The sequence below is a fragment of the Mustelus asterias genome, chromosome 16, assembly GCF_964213995.1.
Source record: "Mustelus asterias chromosome 16, sMusAst1.hap1.1, whole genome shotgun sequence".
Classification (NCBI taxonomy): domain Eukaryota; kingdom Metazoa; phylum Chordata; class Chondrichthyes; order Carcharhiniformes; family Triakidae; genus Mustelus; species Mustelus asterias.
Window position 1 is genome coordinate 70,390,014 of NC_135816.1, and position 26,086 is coordinate 70,416,099.

Sequence of the window (26,086 nt, forward strand, 5' to 3'; positions counted from 1 at the left end):
GCGAATGTGACAAGCATGCAGGGCGAACCTGTTAGTGAATGATTAAAGAGGAATAACCTTCAAGGACGAGAGGACTCAAGATATAAAGAAGGAGAACAAAATAGAAAAATAAAATTATTCAGTAGATCATGTGTGGTGTTGTTTGGAACATCATTTAATGTTTTCACATTGTCAGTAATAGGTTTCATCCCTCCTCTTTTGACGGAACTGATTTGTGACACCATATAGCAACCATCCATGGCTCGCCTGCACAGAGAATTACATAGAATGGACAGAACAGGAACAAGCTATTCAAACCAACTGGTCTATGCAGTGTTTATGCCCTGTACGAAACTCCTCCAACCCCTCATCATCTAGCCCCATATCCTTCAATTCCTTTCTCGCTCATGTGTTTATCCAGTTTGCTCTTAAATACATCCACATGATTTGCCTCAAATTCGCCTTGTAGCAGTGAGTTCCACATTCTAAGTACTCTATGGGTAATTTATGCAAACATATAAATAATGGCCATGTCTAGCCAAAATAGATAAGTCCCCTGGGCTTTATGGGATTTATCCTAGGATTCTCTGGGACGCAAGGGAGGAGGTTGCAGAGCCTTTGGCTTTGATCTTTATGTCGTCATTGTCTACAGGGATAGTGCCAGAAGACTGGAGGATAGCAAATGTTGTCCCCTTGTTCAAGAAGGGGAGTAGAGACAACCCTGGTAATTATAGACCAGTGAGCCTTACTTCTGTTGTGGGCAAAGTTTTGGAAAGGATTATAAGAGATAGGATTTATAATCATCTAGAAAGGAATAATTTGATTAGGGATAGTCAACACGGTTTTGTGAAGGGTAGGTCATGCCTCACAAACCTTATTGAGTTCTTTGAGAAGGTGACCAAAGAGGTGGATGAGGGTAAAGCAGTTGATGTGGTGTATATGGATTTCAGTAAAGCGTTTGATAAGGTTCCCCACGGTAAGCTATTGCACAAAATGCGGACGCATGGGATTGAAGGTGATTTAGCGGTTTGGATCAGAAATTGGCTAGCTGTAAGATGACAGAGGGTGGTGGTTGATGGGAAATGTTCATCCTGGAGTTCAGTTACTAGTGGTGTACTAGTGGTTTTGGTGCCACTGCTGTTTGTCATTTTTATAAATGACCTGGATGAGGGCGTAGAAGGATGGGTTAGTAAATTTGCGGATGGCACTAAAGCCGGTGGAGTTGTGGACAGTGCGGAAGGATGTTGCAGATTACAGAGGGACATAGATAAGCTGCAGAGCTGGGCTGAGAGGTGGCAAATGGAGTTTAATGCGGAAAAGTGTGAGGTGATTCACTTTGGAAGGAGTAACAGGATTACAGAGTACTGGGCTAATGGTAAGATACTTGGTAGTGTGGATGAGCAGAGATATCTCGGTGTCCATGTGCATAAATCCCTGAAAGTTGGCACCCAGGTTGATAGGGTTGTTAAGAAGGCGTACGGTGTGTTAGCTTTTATTGGTAGAGGGATTGAGTTTCGGAGCCATGAGGTCATGTTGCAGCTGTACAAAACTCTGGTGCGGCTGCACGTGGAGTATTGCGTACAGTTCTGGTCGCCGCATTATAGGAAGGACTTGGAAGTGTTGGAAAGGGTGCAGAGGAGATTTACCAGGATGTTGCCTGGTATGGTGAGAAGGTCTTATGAGGAAAGGCTGAGGGACTTGAGGCTGTTTTCGTTAGAGAGAAGAAGGTTAACAGGTGACTTAATAGAGGCATATAAGATGATCAGAGGATTAGATAGGGTGGACAGTGAGAGCCTTTTTCCTCGGATGGTGATGGCTAGCATGAGGGGACATAGCTTTAAATTGAGGGGTGATAGATATAGGACAGATTTCAGAGGTAGGTTCTTTACTCAGAGAGTAGTAAGGGCGTGGAATGCCCTGCCTGCAACAGTAGTGGACTTGCCAACATTAAGGGCATTTAAATGGTCATTGGATAAACATATAGAACATAGAAAGCCACAGCACAAACAGGCCCTTCGGCCCACAAGTTGCGCCGATCACATCCCCACCTCTAGGCCTATCTATAGCCCTCAATCCCATTAAATCCCATGTACTCATCCAGAAGTCTCTTAAAAGACCCCAACGAGTTTGCCTCCACCACCACCGACGTCAGCCGATTCCACTCACCCACCACCCTCTGAGTGAAAAACTTACCCCTGACATCTCCTCTGTACCTACCCCCCAGCACCTTAAACCTGTGTCCTCTCGTAGCAACCATTTCAGCCCTTGGAAATAGCCTCTGAGAGTCTACCCTATCCAGACCTCTCAACATCTTGTAAACCTCTATCAGGTCACCTCTCATCCTTCGTCTCTCCAGGGAGAAGAGACCAAGCTCCCTCAACCTATCCTCATAAGGCATGCCCCCCAATCCAGGCAACATCCTTGTAAATCTCCTCTGCACCCTTTCAATGGCTTCAACATCTTTCCTGTAATGAGGTGACCAGAACTGCGCGCAGTACTCCAAGTGGGGTCTAACCAGGGTCCTATAAAGCTGCAGCATTATCTCCCGACTCCTAAACTCAATCCCTCGATTAATGAAGGCCAGTACGCCGTACGCCTTCTTGACCGCATCCTCCACCTGCGAGGCCGATTTAAGAGTCCTATGGACCCGGACCCCTAGGTCCTTCTGATCCTCTACACTGCTAAGAATGGTACCCTTCATATTATACTGCTGCTTCATCCCATTGGATCTGCCAAAATGGATCACCACACACTTATCCGGGTTAAAGTCCATCTGCCACTTCTCCGCCCAGTCTTGCATTCTATCTATGTCTCGCTGCAACTTCTGACATCCCTCCAAACTATCCACAACACCACCTACCTTGGTGTCGTCAGCAAACTTACCAACCCATCCCATATGGATGATATTGGAATAGTGTAGGTTAGATGGGCTTTAGATTGGTTTCACAGGTCGGCGCAACATCGAGGGTCAAAAGGCCTATACTGCGCTGTAATGTTCTATGTTTTATGTTCTATAGTCTGAATCCCAGAAGTGGCATGGGTCACAAGATGGCAACAGAAGAACTATCAACATCCTGGGAATTACCATTGACCAGAAACTGAGCTTAACCAGACATATAAATACTGTGGCTACAAGAGCAGGTCAAAGGCTAGGAATCCTGTGTCGAGTAACTCAACTCCTGACTCATCGAAGCCAGTCCACTATCTACAAGGCAGAAATCAAGAGTGTGACGGATTCCCTCCACTTACCTAGATGAGTGTAGCTCCAACAACACTCAAGAAGCTTGACACCACCCAGAAGAAAGCAGCCCTCTTGACTGGCACCCCATCCACAAATATTCACTCCCCCCATCACTGACAAACAATGGCAACGGTGTGTACCATCTACAAGTTGCACTGCAGAAAGGCTCTTTAGGCAGCATCTTCCAAACCTGCGACCCCTACCATCTAGAAGGACAAGGGCAGCAGGGACATGGGAACACCATCACCTGGAAGTTCCCCTCCAAGTTACTCACTATCCTGACTTGAAAATATATCACTGATCATTCACTGTCACTGGGTCAAAATCCTGGATCTTCCTTCTGAACAACACTGTGGGTGTACCTACACAATAAGAGTTTTAACAACACCAGGTTAAAGTCCAACAGGTTTATTTGGTAGCAAATGCCTTTAGCTTTCGGAGCGCTGCTCCTTCGTCAGATGGAGTGGAAATCTGCTCTCAAACAGGGCACAGAGACACAAAATCAAGTTACACAATACTGATTAGAATGCAAATCCCTACAGCCAACCAGGTCTTAAAGATACAGACAATGTGAGTGGAGGGAGCATTAAGCACAGGTTAAAGAGATGTGTATTGTCTCCAGACAGGACAGCCAGTGAAATTCTGCAAGTCCAGGAGGCAAGCTGTGGGGGTTACTGATAGTGTGACATAAACCCAACATCCCGGTTTAGGCCGTCCTCATGTGTGCGGAACTTGGCTATCAGTTTCTGCTCAGCGACTCTGCGCTGTCGTGTGTCGTGAAGGCCGCCTTGGAGAACGCTGACCCGAAGATCAGAGGCTGAATGCCCGTGACCGCTGAAGTGCTCCCCCACAGGAAGAGAACAGTCTTGCCTGGTGATTGTCGAGCGGTGTTCATTCATCCGTTGTTGTAGCGTCTGCATGGTTTCCCCAATGTACCATGCCTCGGGACATCCTTTCCTGCAGCACATCAGGTAGACAACGTTGGCTGAGTTGCAAGAGTAGGTACCGTGTACCTGGTAGATGGTGTTCTCACGTGAGATGATGGCATCCGTGTCGATGATCCGGCACGTCTTCCAGAGGTTGCTGTGGCAGAGCTGTGTGGTGTCGTGGTCACTGTTCTCCTGAAGGCTGGGTAGTTTGCTGCGGACAATGGTCTGTTTGAGGTGTCTCTTTAACCTGTGTTGAATGCTCCCTCCACCCACATTGTCTGTACATTTAAGACCTGGCTGGCTGTCGAGATTTGCATTCTAATCAGTATTCTGTAATTTGATTTCTGAGTCTGTTTGCACTGTTTGAGAACAGATAACCACTCCATCTGATGAAGGGGCAGCGCTCCGAAAGCTTATGGTATTTGCTACCAAATAAACCTGTTGGACTTTAACCTGGTGTTGTGAGACTTCTTACTGTTTGAGGTGTGCAGTTGTTTGAAGGCAAGAAGTGGGGGTGTGGGGATGGCCTTGGCGAGATGTTCGTCTTCATCAATGACATGTTGAAGGCTCCGGAGGAGATGCCGTAGCTTCTCCGCTCCGGGGAAGTACTGGACGACGAAGGATACTCTGTCCACCGTGTCCCGTGTTTGTCTTCTGAGGAGGTAGGTGCGGTTTTTCACTGTGGCGCGTCGGAACTGTCAATCGATAAGTCGAGTGCCATGTCCTGTTCTTAAGAGGGCATCTTCGGAGAGGATCTCCAAGAAGATCGCGCATATCGACACAGACATCAAGTTTCTCAGTATTCTATAACTTGATTTTGTGTCTCTGTGCCCTGTTTGAGAGCAGATTTCCACTCCAAGTGATGAAGGAGCAGCGCTCCGAAAGCTAATGGCATTTGCTACCAAATAAACCTGTTGGACTTTAACCTGGTGTTGTTAAAACTCTTACTGTATTTACCCCAGTCCAATGCCGGCATCTCCACATCACGGTGTACCTACACCACATGGACTGCAGAGGTTCAAGAAGGCAGCTTGGGATGAACAATAAATGCTGTAGCCAGCAGAGCCCACATCTCAAATTAATTTTAAGGAAGAAATCCGGGCTATTTTTCCGGGAATCATAGAATGTTGATAGCACAGAAGAAGACCATGCAGCCCGTCATGTCTGTACTAGCTCTCTGAAGGAACAACACACTGCGTGCCACTTCCCAGCCTTCTCCGTGTAGCCCCGCACATTCTTCTTTCCCAGACAATAATCCAATTCCCTCTGAATAACTCAACTAGAATTGCCTCCACTACACTTTCAGGCAGTGCATTTCTAACTCATTGCATGAAAAGGTTTTTCCTCATTTAGCCACTTCTTTTGCCAATTACTTTTAATCAGTGTCCTCTAGTTCTCGATCCTTCTGCTGATGGGAACTTCTCTATCTACTCTGTCCCGACCCCTCACGATTTTGACTGCCTCTATCAAATTTCCTCTCCATCTTCTTTCCTCTCAAGCCCAAGCCAAGGCCACTGAGGCCTACTGTAGCTACACTGACTGGAAGGTACACTCAGTTTTCACAGGAATCAGATGTGCATGGCTCAATACCATAGCAGGTGATGCACCTAAATTAAAGGTTTAGGCTGGAATTCTCCAACCTCACTCTTGGCTGGGATTATCCATATTCGAGCCTCTCAGTTACAGTTCAGTAAAGGAGACACAAGTTCTGCTTCTTCAAAACTATCTCTATTTCTTTGAATCAACGCCACATACAATTCTCCCTAAAAACCCAATGCCACCTGTAACCCCTTTATATATCAGTGACGTCTATTGGATAATTGACATCAAATTAGGACTTGATTGAAAGATCTGTTAACCCATTCCTAACAATCCAGTCCCTGCTGCAGTGAATGGAGATTTGGCTGAGCACCAAATTCTCCGTTCTCATTGGCAGTCGTGGCAGGGTATGAGAGGCCAGAGAATTCCAGCCAACATGTTAAGACGAACAGTATCCTTCTTCGAGTGTGGTGACCAGAACTGGATACAACACTCTAGCTGGGGCTTAACCAGAACTTTATAAAGGTTCAACATAACTCTCCTGCTTTTATGCTCAATGCCTTTGAGAAGGGGATTTTAGTTATCAGATTAAATTGGAGAAGCAGAGGGCAGTTCTCCTCAGAGCAAAGGAGATTGAAGGGAGATCTGATAGAGGTGGACAAGATCATGACAGGTTTAGATAAGGGCAACAAAGAAAGATTGCTCCAATTAGCTGATGTTACAATGACTAGGAGACACAGATTTAAGGTTCTGGGAAAGAGAATGTGAGGAAGAACCTTTTGAGGCAATGAATGGTAGTGACATGAAACAAGCGTGGTAGAAGAAGAGACGTTGATTATCAAAAGAATTTTGATGGACACTCGAGTTAAATAAACTTGCAGGGCAACGGGGCATAGAGCGAGGTCATGGGGCTGATTTTTCAGCAGAAAACCAGCATTGACTTGATCGGCTATAAGGCCTCTTTCAGAGCCGTAATGATTTTATGACTCTTTAACTAATTCCAAAGAATGCAATAACCCATGAAGAATCCCTCCTTCTTTAATGTCAGTTTAAAAGTCATGAAGTTTGTTGCTAAATACAATGTTAACTTCAATATTAAGCCAAAAATAATGAGATTTTTTATTCCTCCCCCAGTTATGGGTGACATTTTGACTGGTTCAGCTCCCTCCCTCCACACTGAATATTACTACATAGATGGAGGGGCGTGAGAGAAGGCCCTGTTAACATGTTCTTCATACTTCCAGTTGCATTGTCAGGAATTATCCTGAAGGCATGATGGTGGTGTGTTCCCTCAGAGTGTAAGTTACTGTGACAGTACGTGTTTCTACAAGCATGTTGTAATGTGGAGCTATGGAAGCAGGGGCTCCAATGCTCTTTCCATCACATGACTGACCAGGAATTACTATGCGACCAGGAATGCTGCAACCATCTTGGCCACATTATGAACTCACCTTCTTTGGCCATCAAAGGGTGGGACCCCCGAGCTAGAATTTCAAACCCTGAAATTCTAGCTCGGAGGTAGAGATGCTGCCCACTGCACAAAAAGACATCCATGAAGAGTTGAGGAGTGGGGCAGGGGAGGGGAATTTTACCAGGCTTTTTGGGGTGGGGAAGTTAGTTTGATGAAGGTGGGGTTGGTAAAAATGAGATAACAATGAATATGGCCAATTTGTCGATGTATTTACTCCCCGGCTACTTTTCCCAAGGTCAGCAGGGCTAATTGAGGTGGATAATTCATCATAGAATCCCTACACTGCAGAAAGATACCATTCGGCCCATCGAGCCTGCACCAACCACAATCCCACCCAGGCCCTATTCCCACAACCCCTCATATTTACTCTTCTAATCTCCCTAACACTCGGGTTAATTTAGCATGGCCAATCAATCTAACCCACACATCTTTGGAGTGTAGGAGGAAACTGGAGCACCCAGAAGAAACCCATGCAAACTCCACACAGACAGTGACCCAAGGCCGGAATTGAACCTGGGTCCCTGATGTTGTGAGGCAGCAATGATAATGACTGTGCCACCGTGCCGTCCCAACAACAATTAAACAATTGACTGCAGCCTTTCACTGATGTTGCAATTTCTCCAGTGGCGCTGGAGGTGTGTCAACACCTCAGTGACTCTGAGGAGGAGACGAGATGCACAGTGGGTGATCAAGGCAGTGAGAATTCAAGGCTTTCTAATCTTGAATGGCAAAAACTGGCAGGGCTGATGTATTCTGTTGGCTGAGGTTACATTGCATGAGGAGATCCCAAGGACTGAAATCTCTGGCAGCTGTTCCCTTCAGAATGATCGTGCTTTCCCTTCTATCCCTCTTGCTCCAGCCATATCCCTCAGCAGCACTCTCACTGCAGACACAGTAAATGCTGCCAACCAAACTTGCAATGCGGAACACTGAATCGACTTCCCACCTACTTAGACTGCCTGCCACATCTAAAGAATTCTTAATCAGCCACCTTCCAGAAGATTCACCTGGAAGTTACAGATGGGCGAGACATGCATATTGCCATTGACTTCATCAGGACTGGAAGATCCCACCAGCAGCCAATGGTGAGTTGCTTCCACTGCGGGGAAAGCCACAAGAGATGGCGGGGGGGGGGCGGCGGCAGTGGTAACTGCTGGAAAATTCCGGTCAATACTGCTGCAAACAATGTCAGGTGCTGAAAATGATCCAATGGCTAAAAAGTTCCCAAATCCAGAAAATTCTGTCCAGTGTGTCAGAAGTGCCTCGAATGGGAGGTGACTCACAAGACTCGCGATACCCTGGGGAGAGTGCTACGAGTGGGAGGCGCTTCACCGCCCTTCCTCCCTGCTCTCTCCAATGAAGAAGCCTTTACTATTGTGGAAGTTAGGTTACAACAATTGTCAAAATTAAAGTTCCATAATTGTCAAAGGAAAACTCTGTCAGTAATGGAAAATGTTTATCAGCATACGAGGCCTTCACTGAAGCCAGTGCTTGCGTATTCATGATAAATGACTAATCTTCTCTTGTATACTTCTTGTAAACATCCCATTCCCAGCCTTCACCAGAGGATGGGAAATAAGACATTTCCATAAGGGAAGGGCAAGATATGGGGACATATTATGCTAATGAAAGATTGGCAGGAGACGGTTTTCTATTGGATAAGGAAGCGCAAAAGACTATGCTATGATTGGTGGATATGTATGCAAATGAAGGATTAGAAAATAGCTCATTTCTCATTTGCTGTAATTAACTATAACTGCTAAATTGTTTGTATGTATCAACAGAACACCCTGCAGTGCTTTGCTTGCCTCATGTTCTCACTTGTGCACAAGTTATTAAAGCTTGGAATTGAGTACTCCGGGTTTAAGTGTTGTCTGTACCCAAGTCGACTGCAGTTTAAGTGTTGTCTGTACCCAAAGCCGACAACACCATCTTAGAACAGAACAGAACCTGGTTAATATCAGACTTTACAACAAAAACAGAAAATGCTGGAAAATCTCAGTAGGTCTGACATCAAATGTAGAGAGAGAACAGAGCCAACGTTGAGAGTCTGGATGACCCTTCATCAGAACTGTGGGGCTCTGATGAAGGGTCATCCAGACTCAAAATGCTGGCTCTATTCTCTCTCGATGTGGAGATGCCGGCATTGGACTGGGGTGAACACAGTAAGAATTTTAACAACACCAGGTTAAAGTCCAAAAGGTTTATTTGGTAGCAAATACCATTAGCTTTCGGAGCGCTGCTCCTTCGTCAGATGGAGTGGAAATGTCATTTCTACTCCATCCGACGAAGGAGCAGCGCTCCAAAAGTTAATGGTATTTGCTACCAAATAAACCTGTTGGACTTTAACCTGGTGTTGTTAAAATTCTTACTCTATTCTCTCTCCACGGATGCTGTCAGACCTGCTGAGATTTTCCAACATTTTCTGTTTTTGTTCCAGATTCCAGCAACCACAGTATTTTGCCTTAATATCAGGCTTCGGTTGACAAATGACGGGTAGCACTACATAAGTGCCAGGTGATTCCTGTCTTACACAAGAAAAAGTCAGACTTTCACCCACTAATCTTCAATTACATTATTGTCATCAAGTCATCGCAATCAACATCATGGGGCTTACCATTGACCTAAAGCCAAAACAAGGACCAGTCATAGGAGCACTTGGTTCAAGAGCAGGGCAATGACTGGGTACTCAATAACAACAATAACAACTTCTATTTATATAGCACTTTCACTATCATAAGACAATGAGTTTACAAGATTGATCTATTTGAAACATACAAGATTCTGTCAGAACTTGACAGAAAGTGAGGTTGTTTCCCCTGGCTGAGGAATCTAGAACACAGGGGCATAGTCTCAGCATAAGGGGCTGATCATTTAGGACTGAGGTGAGGACCAATTTCTCCTCTCAAATGGTTGTGGAATCCTCTACCCCAGAGGGTTGTGAATGCTCAATTATTGAACATGTGTAAGGTTTAGATAGACATATTTTTGTCTCATGGAATCAAGGGGTATTGGGAGTGGGTAGGAAAGTGGAGTTGAAGCTCAAGATCAGAAATTATCATGTTGAATGGCCAAGAAGGGTCAGTGAGCTTTAAGATTGACTGGAGCTCATATTTCTTATGTTCTTAAAATGTCCCACAGGAACTTTATGAAGGAAAATTTGGCACTGAGACACGTAAGGAGATATTAGGGCATGTGACCAAAATCTTGGTCAAAGAGGTAGATTTTAAGAAATGACTTAAAGAAGCAGATAGAGAGGCAGAGAGGTTTAAGGAGAGAATTTCAGAGGTTAAGGCCTAGATAGTTGAAGGGACTGCTACCAAGGGTGGAGTGATTGACATCAAGGATGCTCAAGCTGCCAGAATGAGAGCAATACAGAGCTGCTGGGAGGGTTGTAGGACTGAAGGACATTACAGAGAGAGGGAAGCATTTGAAAACCAGGATGAGAACTTTAAAGTCATGGCATTGCTTAACTGGAAGCTAATATAGGTCAGTCAGGACAAGAGTAATGGCTGCATGGGATTTGGTACGAGTTAGAACAGGGGCAGTAGAGTTTAGGATGATCTTACATTTATGGAGGATGAAATGTGAGAGGTTGACCAGGGGTATGTTAAATCGCCAAGTCTAGAGTGACCAAGGCATAAGTGAGCATTTCAGTAGCAGATGAGTTGAGGCAGGAGTGGAGTCAGAAGATGTTACTCTGAAAAGAGTGCCTCATCCTGACCCTTCAAATGGATGACTCAACTCTCATCTGAATGGGTGCAGTTACAGCAGTCAAGAAGCATAACATCTTCCAACACAATGCAGTTTGCTTGAAATATTTAGCATTCTGAGGGGTCTTGGCAGGGTGGATCCTGGAGGATTTGTCCTCTTATAGGAGAGCTAGAACTAGGGGCCACAGTTTAAAAATAAATAGAGATGAAGATGATTTTCTTTTCTCTCAGTGGTTCATTGGACTTTCGAATTCTCTTATCAAGAGAGCCATTGTGTCACTGGGTCACTGAATATATTTAAAGCGGAGTTAGATTTTTCATCTGGTTATGGAGCCAAGGCAGATAGATGGGGTTGTTACTGATTAGCCATAATCTAATTGAATGTGGAACAGGCTCAAGGGGCTGAATAGACTACTCCTGACTTTATCTGCCTATAACATATCAGTATGAAGTTTTCCAATTCTCATGCCCTTTCTGTGTGAGGTACATAGAATCAGAGAATCCCTACAGTTCAGAAGTAGATCATTCAGCCCATCAACCTTGCACCAACAATTCCACCTAGGCCCTATCCCCGTAACCCCACATATTTACCCTGCTAATCCCCCTGACACTAGGGGTCAATTTAGCATGGCCAATTAACCTAACCCACACATGTTTGGAGTGCAGGAGGAAACCGGAGCACCCAAAGGAAACCCACACAGACACAGGGAGAATATGCAAACTCCACACAGACAGTCACCCAAGGCTGGAATTAAACCCGGGTCCCTGGCGCTGTGAAGCTGCAGCGCTAATCACTGTGTCACCATGCTACCCATTCATTATGAATGGATGAGATTCTAGTCTTTGGCCAAGCAGTGCCAATTGCTATTTGTGCCCACGAGGAACAAGTGTTTGAGGCATTCACTCAAGCCCTTAATCAGCAGTGAGGGGAACTTCATATCAGCAGTCTGGATTTGAACTAACCACAATCCTGGGTGAAACAGCCTTTCATTTTCTTGAAATAGAAGAGCTGATAAAAACATTATAGCAACAAATTACATTTATCCAATTCCCTTTAATCTAATAAAACATCAAAAGGCACTTCCCAGGAGCATTTTAACACAAAGTATGACACCGAGGCACATGAGGAAATATTAGGTCACATGGCCAGAAGCCTGGTCACTGTGATAGGCTTTGAGTGAGGGGAGGAAAGAGAGATAATGAGGCAGAGGGGGCAGTGGGAGGATGTTCCAGAGTTTAGGGTCTAGGCAGTTGAAGACACATCCACCAATGGTGGAGATATTAAAAATCGGGGTTGCCCAAGTGACCAGAATTAGATGAGTGATGAAATCTTGGATGGTTAATGGGACTGGAGGAGATTACAGAGGGAGCGAGGTGTGAGGCCATGGAGGGATTTGAGTATTTTAAAATCAAGATGTTGCATGACCTGGAGCCAATGTCAATCAATTTGTGGAGAGCTGATAGGCAAGGGGAAGTGATGTAAGTTAGGACACAGGCGACAGAGGTTTTGGCTGAATTTTAAATATAATGTGGGAGAGCAGCCAGGAGTGTGGTGGATGACAGTTTCAGTGACAGAACTGAGATGGGCGATAATGCAAAGGTGATCTTATTGATGGCATGAAAATGTGGTTGAAGGGATCAAACATGACACCGAGATTGTGCACAGTCTGTTTCAGCCCCAGGTCATTGCCATGGACTGCAATGGAATCAGTAGCTCGAGAACGGAGTTTGGAGTGGGGACCGAAAACAATGGCTTTTGTCTTTCCAACATTTATCTCGGTGGAACCACTAATCTCATGTTTGGGGCTGCATGGAAACACAGGGGCAGCATGGTGGCACAGTGGTTAGCACTGCTGCCTCACAGTGCCGAGGACAAGGGTTCAATTCCCGGCTTGGGTCACTGTGCGTGTGGAGTCTGCATGCTCTCTCTGTGTCTGCATGGGTTTCCTCCAGGTGCTCTGGTTTCCTCCCACAGTCCGAAAGATATGCTGGTTAGGTGCATTGGCCATGCTAAAATTATCCCTCAGTGTACACGAACAGGCGGCGGAATGTAGCAATTAGGGGATTTTCACAGTAACTTCATTGCGGTGTTAATGTAAGCCTACTTGTGACACTAATAAATAAACTTTAACTGGAGAAAATTTACCTGATGCTAAACGTCATACAAACGGTCTGATAATTTAGCAACAGTATAAGGGGAGAGTGAGTGCTGATGAGGTTGAACTGGGTTTCACCACTGCACGTGGGAAACGTAAGGCCTTACCGTATAGAGCTGCTTCCAGATGATGCCCCATTCCCTCAGTGTGGTGGTGACCTCCTGTACCAAAGGCATTTCACTGGAGAAAACATTCTCTCTGTTCCTGAAAGTGAGACACACCACTTGGTAAGTGTACAGAGACAGGTACTGTGTGGCCGCACACTACAGACTTAACCATCTGCTATTGTCAATTCTCATTTTTCAAACCAATATGCAAAATTAGCCGAATTAATCAAGCTGCTTGAACACAGAGGAGTTTGTTTCCACAGAGAATTTACACAGAGAATGTATGGAATTTATAACACAAAAATAGGGCCAACAGGTTTGTGTCAGATGGGCGGCACGGTAGCGCAGTGGTTAGCACTGCTGCTTCACAGCTCCAGGGTCCCGGGTTCGATTCCCGGCTCGGGTCACTGTCTGTGTGGAGTTTGCACATTCTCCTCGTGTCTGCGTGGGTTTCCTCCGGGTGCTCCGGTTTCCTCCCACAGTCCAAAGATGTGCGGGTTAGGTTGATTGGCCAGGTTAAAAATTGCCCCTTAGAATCCTAAAATGCGTAGGTTAGAGGGATTAGCGGGTAAATATGTGGGGGTAGGGCCTGGGTGGGATTGTGGTCGGTGCAGACTCGATGGACCGAATGGCCTCCTTCTGCACTGTAGGGTTTCTATGATTTCTATGATCCTCATCCCACCCCTCTTCATCTAAGCCTATCATTGATATGTTTCCCCCCTAAAGGCATACTGTTTTGTTTTTAGTGCTATGGTTTCAAAATTCTCTCTTCTATTTGGACTCATCTATCTCTCTTCTGCTGTCCATTCTACATTCTGTTTCAAGGAGCATCCTGTCATGGATAAAGCAAAGATTCCCAAGCAAAGAATATCGATCTTCAGAAAGCACAAAGTGTTTTCAACAACAGGTTGTGGAAGATATTGGGCAGGATTTACCCCCACTGTCTCACTCCCCTGTACCCCCACTACGTGATTTTCTAATAGCGGAGGCAACTCATCATTAGCCGCCAGTGGGATCTTCCAGTCCCACTGATGTTTTGCGTGGCTCACCTGCCCCTCCAGCGGGATTGGAAAATCCCACCAAAGGCGACCCCTCTCAGCAGATTTACCGTGAAAGATCAGAAGATCCCAATGGCAAGAAGGGCTGGAAAACCCCGCCCATTGTACATGGAATGGTTGACATAGAATCCATACAGTACAGAAGGAGATCATTCAGCCCATCGAGTCTGTACCGACCACATCCCACTCAGTCCCTATTCCCATAACCCCACACATTCACAGGAATTCACAGGAATTTTAAAAAAGTTCATTACTTAATTCTTAGGATCCAAGTCAAGGCAGCAATAAGTTGAAATGCTGTAAACGCTAATTGTGGTCCAGGTGGTCATGTGGACACTGGGATGATACAGCGACAAAAGGGGATCACGCGTCTGCAGCATGGGAATTCTCCCGAGTGCGGGCAGACACACAGCACGTAGGAGCTGCTCAGTATTAATAAACCTTTATTATTGGCAGTCCCTGGTCACCAGTTATTGCAACCCACTACATTCTACACTGGTAATTCAAAACAAACAGTTCGGACTGAGAGTCTGTCCACCTCTCCTCTTTTTTGCACAAATGTCCCCTGTTCTACCCAGCATTTCCAGAATATTCTGTTTTGCTTTCAGCAATAAACCAACCATTTTGTTAGTGTTAAATGAGACCGAGAACCACTGATGAATAACGGTTATTTTACTGGAAATGTAGCAAATAGTGAAAGGAAAGTGAATTCTCAGCATCTTATCATATTTTCCAAATTGCCAACAATACATTTTGACACTGGATGCAGTTTTGAGAGTGATCAGGCAGGAGGGAGATTTAGCACCCAATGCTCAAAATCCTCTGGGAACTGCCTAAGGTTCTCAAATCAGTTCAGTGATTCTTCTCATTTGTTTTCCCCTCAATATTTACAAAAGCCTTTGGCAGGCCCTGTCCTGGCACACTTCTAAACAAGTTACCATCATGTAGTCCCCCCGCTAAACCTGTCTTCAGCACCATTCACAATCATCTCAAATCAGTCTCGGTGTTGCAGTCAGTGATTTTTCCGTTAATTCTTTTATCAGTGTTTTTCACCCTGTTCTTTCTATATATCAATGATTTTCCTCACACATTACCCAATGCAGCCTCGACTTGACCTGTTCACCATGCCAATGACCTGCAGCATGACCTTGATCATAGAATCATAGAAATCATAGAAACCCTACAGTGCAGAAACAGGCCATTCGGCCCATCGAGTCTGCACTGACCACAATCCCACCCAGGCCCTACCCCCATATCCCTACATATTTTACCCACTAATCCCTCTAATCTACGCATCTCAGGACATTAAGGGGTAATTTTAGCATGGCCAATCAACCTAATCCGCACATCTTTGGACTGTGGGAGGAAACCGGAGCACCCGGAGGAAACCCACGCAGACACGAGGAGAATGTGCAAACTCCACACAGACAGTGACCCAGGCCGGGAATCGAACCCAGGTCCCTGGAGCTGTGAAGCAGCAATGCTAACCACTGTGCTACCGTGCCGCCCCGTGATGTCCTACTCTGGCAATATCCAGCAGCATGGCTTGGTCTTTCATCTAGATGATGATCTGAAACATGATCTTGTCCTTTTTAGCGAATCTTGGCTGAGTTACAAGAGCACAGTTGGTGAGTGTATCCCAACAAGCTAGCACTTTAATGGCTTGGACCCATAACTTTCTCATTAATTAATGACAAACTAATGAGAAACAGTGAGAACGCTGCCACTGAGCCAATTCTGAAAAGGTCAAAGTTAACATCTCAGCTACCATGAGTTGGCATGTCACCAAAGGAAAGCGCTAGACTAAGCACAAGTTTGTTGCTACCAGTGGCATTTTTGTCATCCAGAGTTGAATAATTGGCTTCTGCGGATTCACATGTATTATGAATTGGATGGAGACTGCGAAACACTCATTTTAAATTGGAGCTCTTAGAGTTAGCGGCAATGAAAATTTTCGGCCCATCAGTCTCGGCTACATTCATCCCTGGATCCCATAGCGAGATTACCCATTGAACTTCCCAGAAATGGCCTGACGCTTTTGAATCATTGTATTGACGTGTAAACGATGCCTCAGTATGTAGGCAGCATTCCAAACATATGCAAATCCAACCTATATGCAAAATAACAGGATATACTGTTATGTAAGCACTGTGCAACTGCAGCACCATTTACAGTGTGTTGTTTTGACACACAACGAGAAGTGACAGTTTAAAAAAAGCTTTGCTAAACAGTGACATTAATCGGCTTCATTTTTTATTCATACCCTCTTTTTTCAATGACAGCTTCTTTTACATGAACGAATGATGCTGGAAACACACCCTACAAAGCAAAGAGAATCTTAATTAGCAACTGTCACCACTGATTTCAACACAGCCTTCATGATTTTCTTTTTGATATTCACCTCACTGTGAGCACAATCATCCGAACCCTTGGCAACGTTTGAATTATGGAATAAAAACAGCATAAACTGAGTAGATCTGACTGACTAGAAGTAGATTTAGAAAAGTAACTACAGTTCAAAGAGTTAGATCCCTCTTGTTACCAATTACTACTGACATCCGAAGCACAGCAAGAAGACTGCCTGCATTCACGAGTTTCGCAAATTCTGTGTGTTGTTTTTCCAACAGTATTATATTTTGGGAGATGTGGAATCATACAGCATGGCAGGGTGATTATAAGATGTTAGCTGGTAACAAAAGCATATGGCTTTGAATGTGGCACAAATGATGGGTCAGTATAAATGAAGTGAAGAAGATAGCATTATGTTAAACCCAGTGCATCAGATTCTCTGTTCTAGGTGTCTGACACTATTAAAACAAGAGCATTTTCATTATCAATACTGCAGTGTTCATGGAAGCTGCCAGAATCAGAGAATCCCTACAGTGGAGAAGGAGACCCATTCGGCCCATCGAGTCTGCACTAACAACAATCCCACCCAGGCCCTATCCCCACGTATTTACCCTGCTAATCCCACTGACACTAAGGGTCAATTCAGTGTGGCCAATCAACCTAACACGTCATCTTCGGAGGGTAAACCAGTTGATTTTCTCAACATCTCCCACCCGGTTTAAGCGTTACAGGGCTAGGTTGCTGCTGCACATTTAAAGGTGCATTACCACAAAAGCGCCAGAAACCTCCATCCACGTTCACGGCTGGGATTCTCGAGGTGCCACTGAAAGTGAATGGAGTCTTGGCTGGAACGCCAAATCTTCCGTTCTCACTTGCAGCGCAGCGGTCACAGTCGAGATCGGAGAATCCCGTCCTAGATGTTTTACTACTGTTAACAGGAGGCTGAATCCGTGGTCTTCCATTGGCATCTGCCGTAACGGGGCTGGAACTCTCTGAAACTAATTTTGTTCAAAGCTGAAAGGTGAGTGTGTCATACGTGATGCAGTTCGCAATTGTGCTGTGTGAATGAAGAGGGAATGGTTAATATTTCTTGCAGAAAAGCAAAATACTGCGAATGTTGGAAATCTGAAATAAAAACAGAAAATCCAAGAAAAACTCAGCAGGTCTGGCATCATCTATGGAGAGAGAAACCGAGTTAAAGTTTTCAAGTCTGTCTGACTCTTCTTCAGAGTTAAAGAGGGAGAGTGATGGATTTTATAGTGTTGATGAGGGGGTGGTGCTGATGTAGCAAATTAGAAGGTCAGAAATAGAAGGGAGCTCAAGAGAGATTTGACAAAAATGTTTTGGACACAAGGCTTTATTGAAGGTTCAGCGCCCTTAATCATTTCCATGTGTCTTATGATCTCTACCAGCCTCTCTTCACCTGGGGAAAGCACAATCTGTTATTCTAACCTGCTCTTATCTTATGTCTCACTTGGCAACTAATGAAGCATTCCTCACCTACAGGACAAAGAGGGAAAAGTGCAGCCAGAACTGATGTTGAACTCAGGGTCCTCTGACTTGGGCTCTGGAATACCTTTCCCTAATTTTGATTGAAGATTGTACAGGAATGAGGAAAGAGGAAAGAACAATGCCGGACTATCATTAGACACTCCAGAGAATGTGCTATAAAGTTTCTCACTGAAGCGCGACCTATTCACGAATTGAAAAAAAAAGAGGTTGATAGATTAAGATTCTGAGCAGAGAGATGGGTGGATTTGCAGATGGGGGGGGGGTGGTGTCAGCAGTAGCAGAGTTTGATCTAATTTTATTCACCATAATGGGATCTCAGCAAACTTAATCATCAAATAGTAAAATTAGCAGTATGTATGCAGTTAAAATACTGGGGGTTTAATTCTCTCTGTGCCCTATTTTTGGCACACTGGCTAATACACTTACATAAAGATTCTCTCTCTGCCTTACTGTCATGTAATCATTGAGCCAGTCATTTTATACACAGCCAAGTTAAAGTAAAGGAGATACTAAATTAAGATGAACGTGTTAACCACTGCGTTTAATAGGAGGAAAACACCATTAATTTTTAAATTAAGCAACATATAAAGCCATGCATCCATGTGTAAAATCTAGCTCCTAACATTGACTTACCCATTGTGACTTGTTTTTCATCAAACACCCTCTGTACCAACCTGGGAGGGAAGAACAAAAAATATGAATAAAACTGAGGGCAGCATTCAGCTCAGACTCCTTTACAGGTTGATGCCCATGTTTATGCTTCACTCTAGCCTCCTCCAGTCCCATCGTCCAACCCCACCAGAGTGCTTGTCTATTCTTTCCTACACCATATATCTCCTCAAAGTGTACCTCCATTAATTAGTTCGTTATTTTCCAATGCAAAACAAGTTGGGCGGCACAGTGGGAAAGTGGTTAGCACTGCTGCCTCACAGCTCCAGGGACCCGGGTTCGATTCCAGCCTCGGGTGACTGTGTGTGGAGTTTGCACTTTCTCCCCATGTCTGCGTGGGTTTCCTTCCACAGCCCAAAGATGTGCGGGTTAGGTTGATTGGCCATGCTAAGTTGCCTCTTAGCGTCAAGGGGATTAGCAGGATAAATACCTAGGGTTATGAGAATAGGGCCTGGGTGGGATTGTTGTTGGTGCAGGCTTAATGGGCCGAATGGCCTCCTTCTGCACTGCAGAATTTCTATAATTTCTATGAAGTGCTAAGTTAACAGCTTCACTGGCGTTTGAGAGTGGGGGCATATTGCGAGGAGCTCTGGTAATGTGTCATGCATAAAACTGGTTTCTGCGGGAAATGTTACTCAAACTCATGACTCCAATCACAGTGTTTGTGTGTAACCTGTACAAACCCATCCCCAATCTAAACCCATGTCTCCTTGCAGAAATAGGCCAGGAGGCAAGATTTCGATTAGCTTCTTACAATCAAGCACAACAGCACACGGGTGCAGTCATATGCAAGATTATCAAACTGGTGTTGTAATCAGATCAATGAGTGGCATGTGGTTTCACAGCTGAGGCTTTCAAACTGGGGTTGTTGGCATTTGTAAAGTCATCAGACTTCTGTCTGTCATAGGAACAATATGAAAAAAACCAAGATGCATTGAGATATCCTGCTACCAAGCTGGTAGTTACATTGTAACTGATGTTGGAGTTTGATTACTGTATTTTTTCACTGCTTTTGAGCCACGAGTTTGCCATTGCCCATATGAATGATTAAAAAGTAAGCCTTATTTGGAATGAAGTGCCACCTAGTGCTGTGAATGGGAAAACCATGTCCTTGTACTCAATAATGTGGCGATGCCGGCGTTGGACTGGGGTAAACACAGTAAGAAGTCTCACAACACCAGGTTAAAGTCCAACAGGTTTGGAGCACAAGCCACAAGCTTTCAGAGCGCTGCTCCTTCATCAGGTAAGTGGGAGTTCTGTTCACAAACAGGGCATATAAAGACACAAACTCAATTTACAAAATAATGGTTGGAATGCGAGTCTTTACAGGTAATCAAGTCTTAAATGTACAGACAATGTGAGTGGAGAGAGGGTTAAGCACAGGTTAAAGAGATGTGTATTGTCTCCAGCCAGGACAGTTAGTGAGATTTTGCAAGCCCAGTCAAGTCATGGGGGTTACAGATAGTGTGACATGAACCCAAGATCCTGGTTGAGGCCGTCCTCATGTGTGCGGAACTTGGCTATCAGTCTCTGCTCAGCGACTCTGCGTTGTCGTGAAGACCACCTTGGAGAACGCTTACCCGAAGATCAGAGGCCGAATGCCCGTGACCGCTGAAGTGTTCCCCAACAGGAAGCGAACATTCTTACCTGGTGATTGTTGAGCGGTGTTCATTCATCCGTTGTGAAACCATGCAGACGCTACGACAACGGATGAATGAACACCGCTCGACAATCACCAGGCAAAGAGTGTTCTCTTCCTGTTGGGGAACACTTCAGCAGTCACGGGCATTCGGCCTCTGATCTCCGGGTAAGCGCTTTCCAAGGCGGCCTTCACGACACACGATAACGCAGAGTCGCTGAGCAGAGACTGATAGCCAAGTCCCGCACACATGAGGATGGCCTCAACCGGGATCTTGGGTTCATGTCACACTATCTGTAGCCCCCACAGCTTGTCTGGGCTTGCAAAATCTCACTAACTGTCCTGGCTGGAGACAATGCGCATCTATTAAACCTGTGCTCAACCCTCTCTCCACTCACATTGTCTGTACCTTTAAGACTTGATTATCTGTAAAGACTCACATTCCAATCATTATTTTGTAAATTGAGTTTGTGTCTTTATGTGCCCTGTTTGTGAACAGAACTCCCACTTACCTGATGAAGGAGCAGCACTCCGAAAGCTAGTGGCTTTTGCTATCAAATAAACATGTTGGACTTTAACCTGGTCTTGTACACAATAGATAGGCCATTTTGAAAGCAGAATACCACAAACTATTTGACAAGGTCACATCTAATCAATGGCATCCTCAAGGTGGCGCTCTCACACACCTCCCATAAAGCATATGGCAGTCTTAAATTCGGGGCAGAAAACGCTGAATTAATTTACTAATTAGCAAATGTCCGAATTCAAACTTTTCCAGATTCATTTTAAAACCTTGAACTGTAGGAAGACATTGCTGGAAAGCTATTAGGGAAAATAAACCTCTCGGGTAATATGATAGAGTAACACTGTGACTCTGTTCTGGGAACATGAATTCATCATAGTTTGGTTCGCTCAGTTGGCTGGATGGCTGGTTTGTGAAGCAGAGCAATGCCAACAGTGTGGGTTCAATTCCTGTACTGGCTCAGGTTATTCATGAAGGCCCTGCCTTCTCAACTTTGTTTCTCGCCGGAGGTGTGGCGATACCCAGCTTAGATCAACACCAGTCAACTCTCCCCCTCAAAGCAGAAAGGAGCCTATGATCATTTAGGTGATGTGATGTGGAGTTTGCACACTCTCCTCGTGTCTGCGTGGGTTTCCTCCGGGTGCTCCGGTTTCCTCCCACAGTCCAAAGATGTGCAAGTTAGGTTGATTGGCCATGCTAAAAATTGCCCCTTAGAGTCTTGAGTTGCGTAGGTTAGAGGGGTTAGCGGGTAAATATGTAGGGATATGGGGGTAGGGCCTGTGTGGGATTGAGGTCGGTGCAGACTCGATGAGCCAAATGGCCTCTTTCTGCACTGTAGGGTTTCTATGATTCTATGATCTGGAACTATGGCAATTTTCAATTTGGCTGCTGCATTACTTCCTCTCTACAAAAATTTTTATTTCTCATATTATTAATGCAAGGCTAATGATGCTCTCTCCCTGCCAGATACCATTGTCAATTTAGTTACATTCCTCTTGCTGTGTTGATGGCTAGACGCAGCATACCTTCGCATTTCTCCAGAATTTGCACCGTATCTCCGACGGATAGGGAGATCTGACGATCCTTCTGTGCCTCAAAATTGAAGATAGCTGGAAAGAAAACAATATTTAAACAAGATTAGCCTACCTCATAGTAAGCAAAATCGACCATTTCCTATGTGGCACAAGTACTGTATGCATCACTATTCAATTAATTTTTGAACACAGTTTTATAGCATCATTAAAATCGCAATATACTCCAAAAGACTGCCACATGGCATTGCTCATAGTCAGTTACATGATTCATTCATTTACAAGGTCAAGACTGTTATATTATGTCCTGGCTGAGCGGTATCGCATTAATGTGAGGCGCTTTCACTTATATCGCATGATCTGTACAATCTTATTCATTTGTCTATTCAGGAAACTTTACAGATTGGAGCACCTCAAATAATTCCAGGTGTGCAGATTAAACATAGCAAAATTATGTCACCAGACATGAAATCTGGAATGTGTAGAAGGCATTGTTTGTGGTTTTAGCCTGTATTCTACATTGATCTTCAGTCTGCATTGTATATTGATCTGGTCCTTGTTGGTATTCTACACAGACCTAGACCCATAGAATTATACAATCCCTACAGTGCAGAGGAAGGCCAATCGGCCCAAACAGTCTGGACCGACTGAAAGAACATCCTACCTAGGCCCTCCCCTCCTCCCTATCCCCGTAACCCTGCACATTTACCATGGCTAATCCACCTAACCTGCGCATCTTTGACCTGGGAGGAAACCCGAGCACTCAGAGGAAACCCACACAGTCACGGGAGAATATGCCAACTCCAAGGCCGGAATCAAACCCAGGTCTCTGGCACTGTGAGGCAGCAGTGCTAACCATGGTGCCACCATGCCGCCTCTGGTCTATATTCTATGTTGACTTCCACTCTGTATTCTACTTTTACCCCTGGTTTGTTATTCTACTCTGCAAGACTGCATTCTATTCTATAATCTTGTCTGGTCTTTATGCTGTGCTTTGCTCTCTCTTCTGTGTGAATACTTGCACAGTGATTGGTTTCTGGAACCAATTTTACAATTCTGACGCGAAGGAAAAAAAGCGAAGGTGATATTTTAAATACTAATTCAAAAACAGGTGAAAACTGCACAACAATATTTTTATTGAAGGTACAAATGAAAATAGATTTCCTAGATTGCCTTGTAATGGCTGCTGACTGGTGCCTTAGAGGACGTGTATGGCTGTGATGGATGGGCATTGCTTTTGAAATTCTATTACCTGTTCTCTTGCTAAATAAATGTATGGGCAATAAAATGAAATGTATTACTGTGGAGCAGAATGGCAGAGCGTCAAGGTTGCCATGTTATTTGCAAGTGGCCAAAATGAGCAGATGGCAGCTCCTGCCTCCTGCCACCCTATCTCATTTCCCAGACACTGGAGTGCAACAACTCACACAGGGCATTCAGCGCCATGCCTGCCAGTGCCGCTAAAGGCTCCCAGCTCTCAGAACGGCTTCTCCAAGTGCCCTTGATGCTAAATACAATACTTTTGGAAAGTAAAATCGGTATAAACAACGGGAGCCTACAAAATGTAAATTCATCAAAAGGCGAGTAATTAAATCACGTTGTCAATGGTGTTAATTAGCTTTCCTGCCCCTATTATAAAAGGAGACCTGCTGGATCATTGACTACATGGAGTTAATCATATATTTCCAGAGGAGTTTAGTCATTAAAAATACCAAAATACGCAACTAGAAAAGGTCACCTGATCTATTCATCCATCATTTCATAGAATCCCTACAGTGTAGAAGGTGGCCATTTGGCACATTGAGCCTGCACCGACAACAAACCCGCCCAGGCCCAAAACTCTTAACTCCATGTTTTTACCTTAGGTTTTTTATGCATAAATTAGGAGCAAGAGAGTAGCCAGAGAAAGAGTAGGCCCACTCAAGGGCAATGGAGGGAAGTTATGCGTGGAGCCACTGGAAGTGGGTGAGATCCTTACTGAGTACTTTGTATCGGTATTCACCAGGGAGAAGGACATGATGGATGTTGAGATCAGGGATAGGTGTGCAAATGCTCTAAAGAATGTCAATATATCGAAGGAGGAAGTATTGAGTATCCTTAATTGCATTAGGTAGACAAGTCCCCAGGGCCGGATGGGATCTACCCCAGATAACTGTGGGGGGCAAGGGATGAAATAGCTGGGGCCTTAACAGATATGTTCACACCCTCTCTGAACACAGGCTAGGTTCCAGAGGACTGGAGAATAGCCAATGTTGTTCCCTTGTTAAGAAAGGAAGCAGGGATAATGCTGGAAATTATAGGCTGGTGAGCCTGATGTCAGTGGTGGGGAAACTTTTGGAGAAGATACTGAGGGACAGGAGAAATGCACATTTAGAAGAAAATGGATTAATTAGTGACAGGCAGCATGGTTTTGTACGGGGAAAATCATGTCTCACCATCTTGATTGAGGTTTTTGAAGAGGTGATAAAGATAATTGTTGAGGAAAGGGCTGTTGATGTAGTTTATACAGACTTTAGTAAGGTACTTGACAAGGTCCAATCTGCAGACTGGTACAAAAACTAAAATCACATGCGATTCGGGGGGGATGGCTAGATGGATACAGAACCGGCTTGGTTGTGGAAGACAAAGAGTAGCAGTGGAAGAGTGTTTTTCAGAGTAGAGATCTATAGCTCATGGTGTTCCGCAGGAATCAGTGCGGGGACCTCTGTTGTTTGTAGTTTATATAAAGGATCTGGAGGAAAATGTGGGTGGTCTGATTAGCAAGTTTGTGGATGACGCAAAGATTGGGGGAGTTGTTAATATAGCTGGGGATTGTCAGAGATTCAACATGTTATAGATAGATTGGCGACTTGGGCACAGAAATGGTAGATGGAGTTTAATCTGGACAATTGTGAGGTGATGCATTTTGGAGGACCAAATTTAGGTGTGAATTATACTGTAAAGGGCAGAACCCTTAGGAACATTAACATATAGAGGGATCTGGGCTTGCAGATCCACAATTCCCTAAAAGTGGCAACACAGGTGGCCAAGGTGATTAAGAAGGCATATGGCATGCTTGGCTTCATCAGCTGGGGCATTGAGTACAAGAGTTGGGAAATCATCTTGCAGCTATGTAAAACCTTGGTTAGGCCGCATTTGGAGTATTGTTCTTTGTTGGCACTAAGGGGCAATTTAGCATGGCCAATCCACCTAAATCGCACATCTTTGGACTGTGGGAGGAAACTGGAGCACCTGGAGGAAACCCACGCAGACACAGGGAGAATGTACAAACTCCACACAGACAGTGACCCAAGGCCCGAATTCAACCCTGGTCCCTGGCGCTGTGGGATGATGTGGAGATGATGGCGTTGGACTGGGGTAAGCACAGTAAGATGTCTCACAACACCAGGTTAAAGTCCAACAGGTTTATTTGGTAGCACAAGCCACAAGCTTCAAGCCACAAATGGGTGCTTGTAGCTTGTGCCACCAAATAAACCTGTTGGAATTTAACCTGGTGTTGTGAGACTTCTTGCTGTGGGATAGCAGTGCTAACCACTGTGGCAACCTACTATTTCCAACAGATAGCATTCTGTTTTCACTATCCACAGGGCCACACCCAAATGCTTTCAGCTCCTTGTGGGGAGATATTTACCATAGGTCTCCCAAAGGTTTTTTTTGAGGGTCAGTCACCCAATGAGGTGTGACAGGGAGTTTGTTAAATAAATGCAGCACTCATGAAATTTGGAGATATGATTTGGGGGGGAAAGGAAGAGAGGGAGGAGGAAATTCATTTCCATAGCACCTCTCACATCCTCAGGAGATCCCAATGTGTATTGCAGCTAATATATTTTTTGAGCAAAGCCACTGTTATAAAACGGGAAATGCAATTTGAGCACAGAAAGCCCCCTAAACAGCAATGTGATACAATCTATTTTTATGTGTTGTCTGAGAGATTAATTACTGACCACAACAACGAAGGACCTCCAGCACCTGAATAATTCAGCTTTAAGCCAGGAAATTTGGGGAAAAAAAGCATCAAGACGGTATTAATAATAATTCATTTCCACAACACTGTGTGGTTTTTGCCGAATGTTGGTAAGCATTCTTTCCACACTGTAAGCCCTTTTCTCTGAACTTCCCTCCCATAATCTCTGTTTCTCTATTCTGCTCCTCCTTTAAGACATTCCTTAA

At 44.6% G+C, this 26,086-nt stretch overlaps 1 protein-coding gene across 1 annotated transcript in view; it reads right to left on the reverse strand.

The window, feature by feature from the left end:
* Positions 1 to 26,086, reverse strand: part of LOC144505239 (dedicator of cytokinesis protein 2-like) — a 618,318-nt gene that overhangs the window by 529,837 nt on the left and 62,395 nt on the right. Inside the window, exons 2-5 of the mRNA XM_078231263.1 lie at positions 21,911 to 21,994; positions 18,688 to 18,728; positions 16,457 to 16,512; positions 13,136 to 13,232 (exon numbers count right to left, since the gene is read on the reverse strand). Coding sequence (XP_078087389.1) covers positions 13,136 to 13,232; positions 16,457 to 16,512; positions 18,688 to 18,728; positions 21,911 to 21,994 — 278 coding nt within the window. The remainder of the gene's footprint in view (positions 1 to 13,135; positions 13,233 to 16,456; positions 16,513 to 18,687; positions 18,729 to 21,910; positions 21,995 to 26,086) is intronic.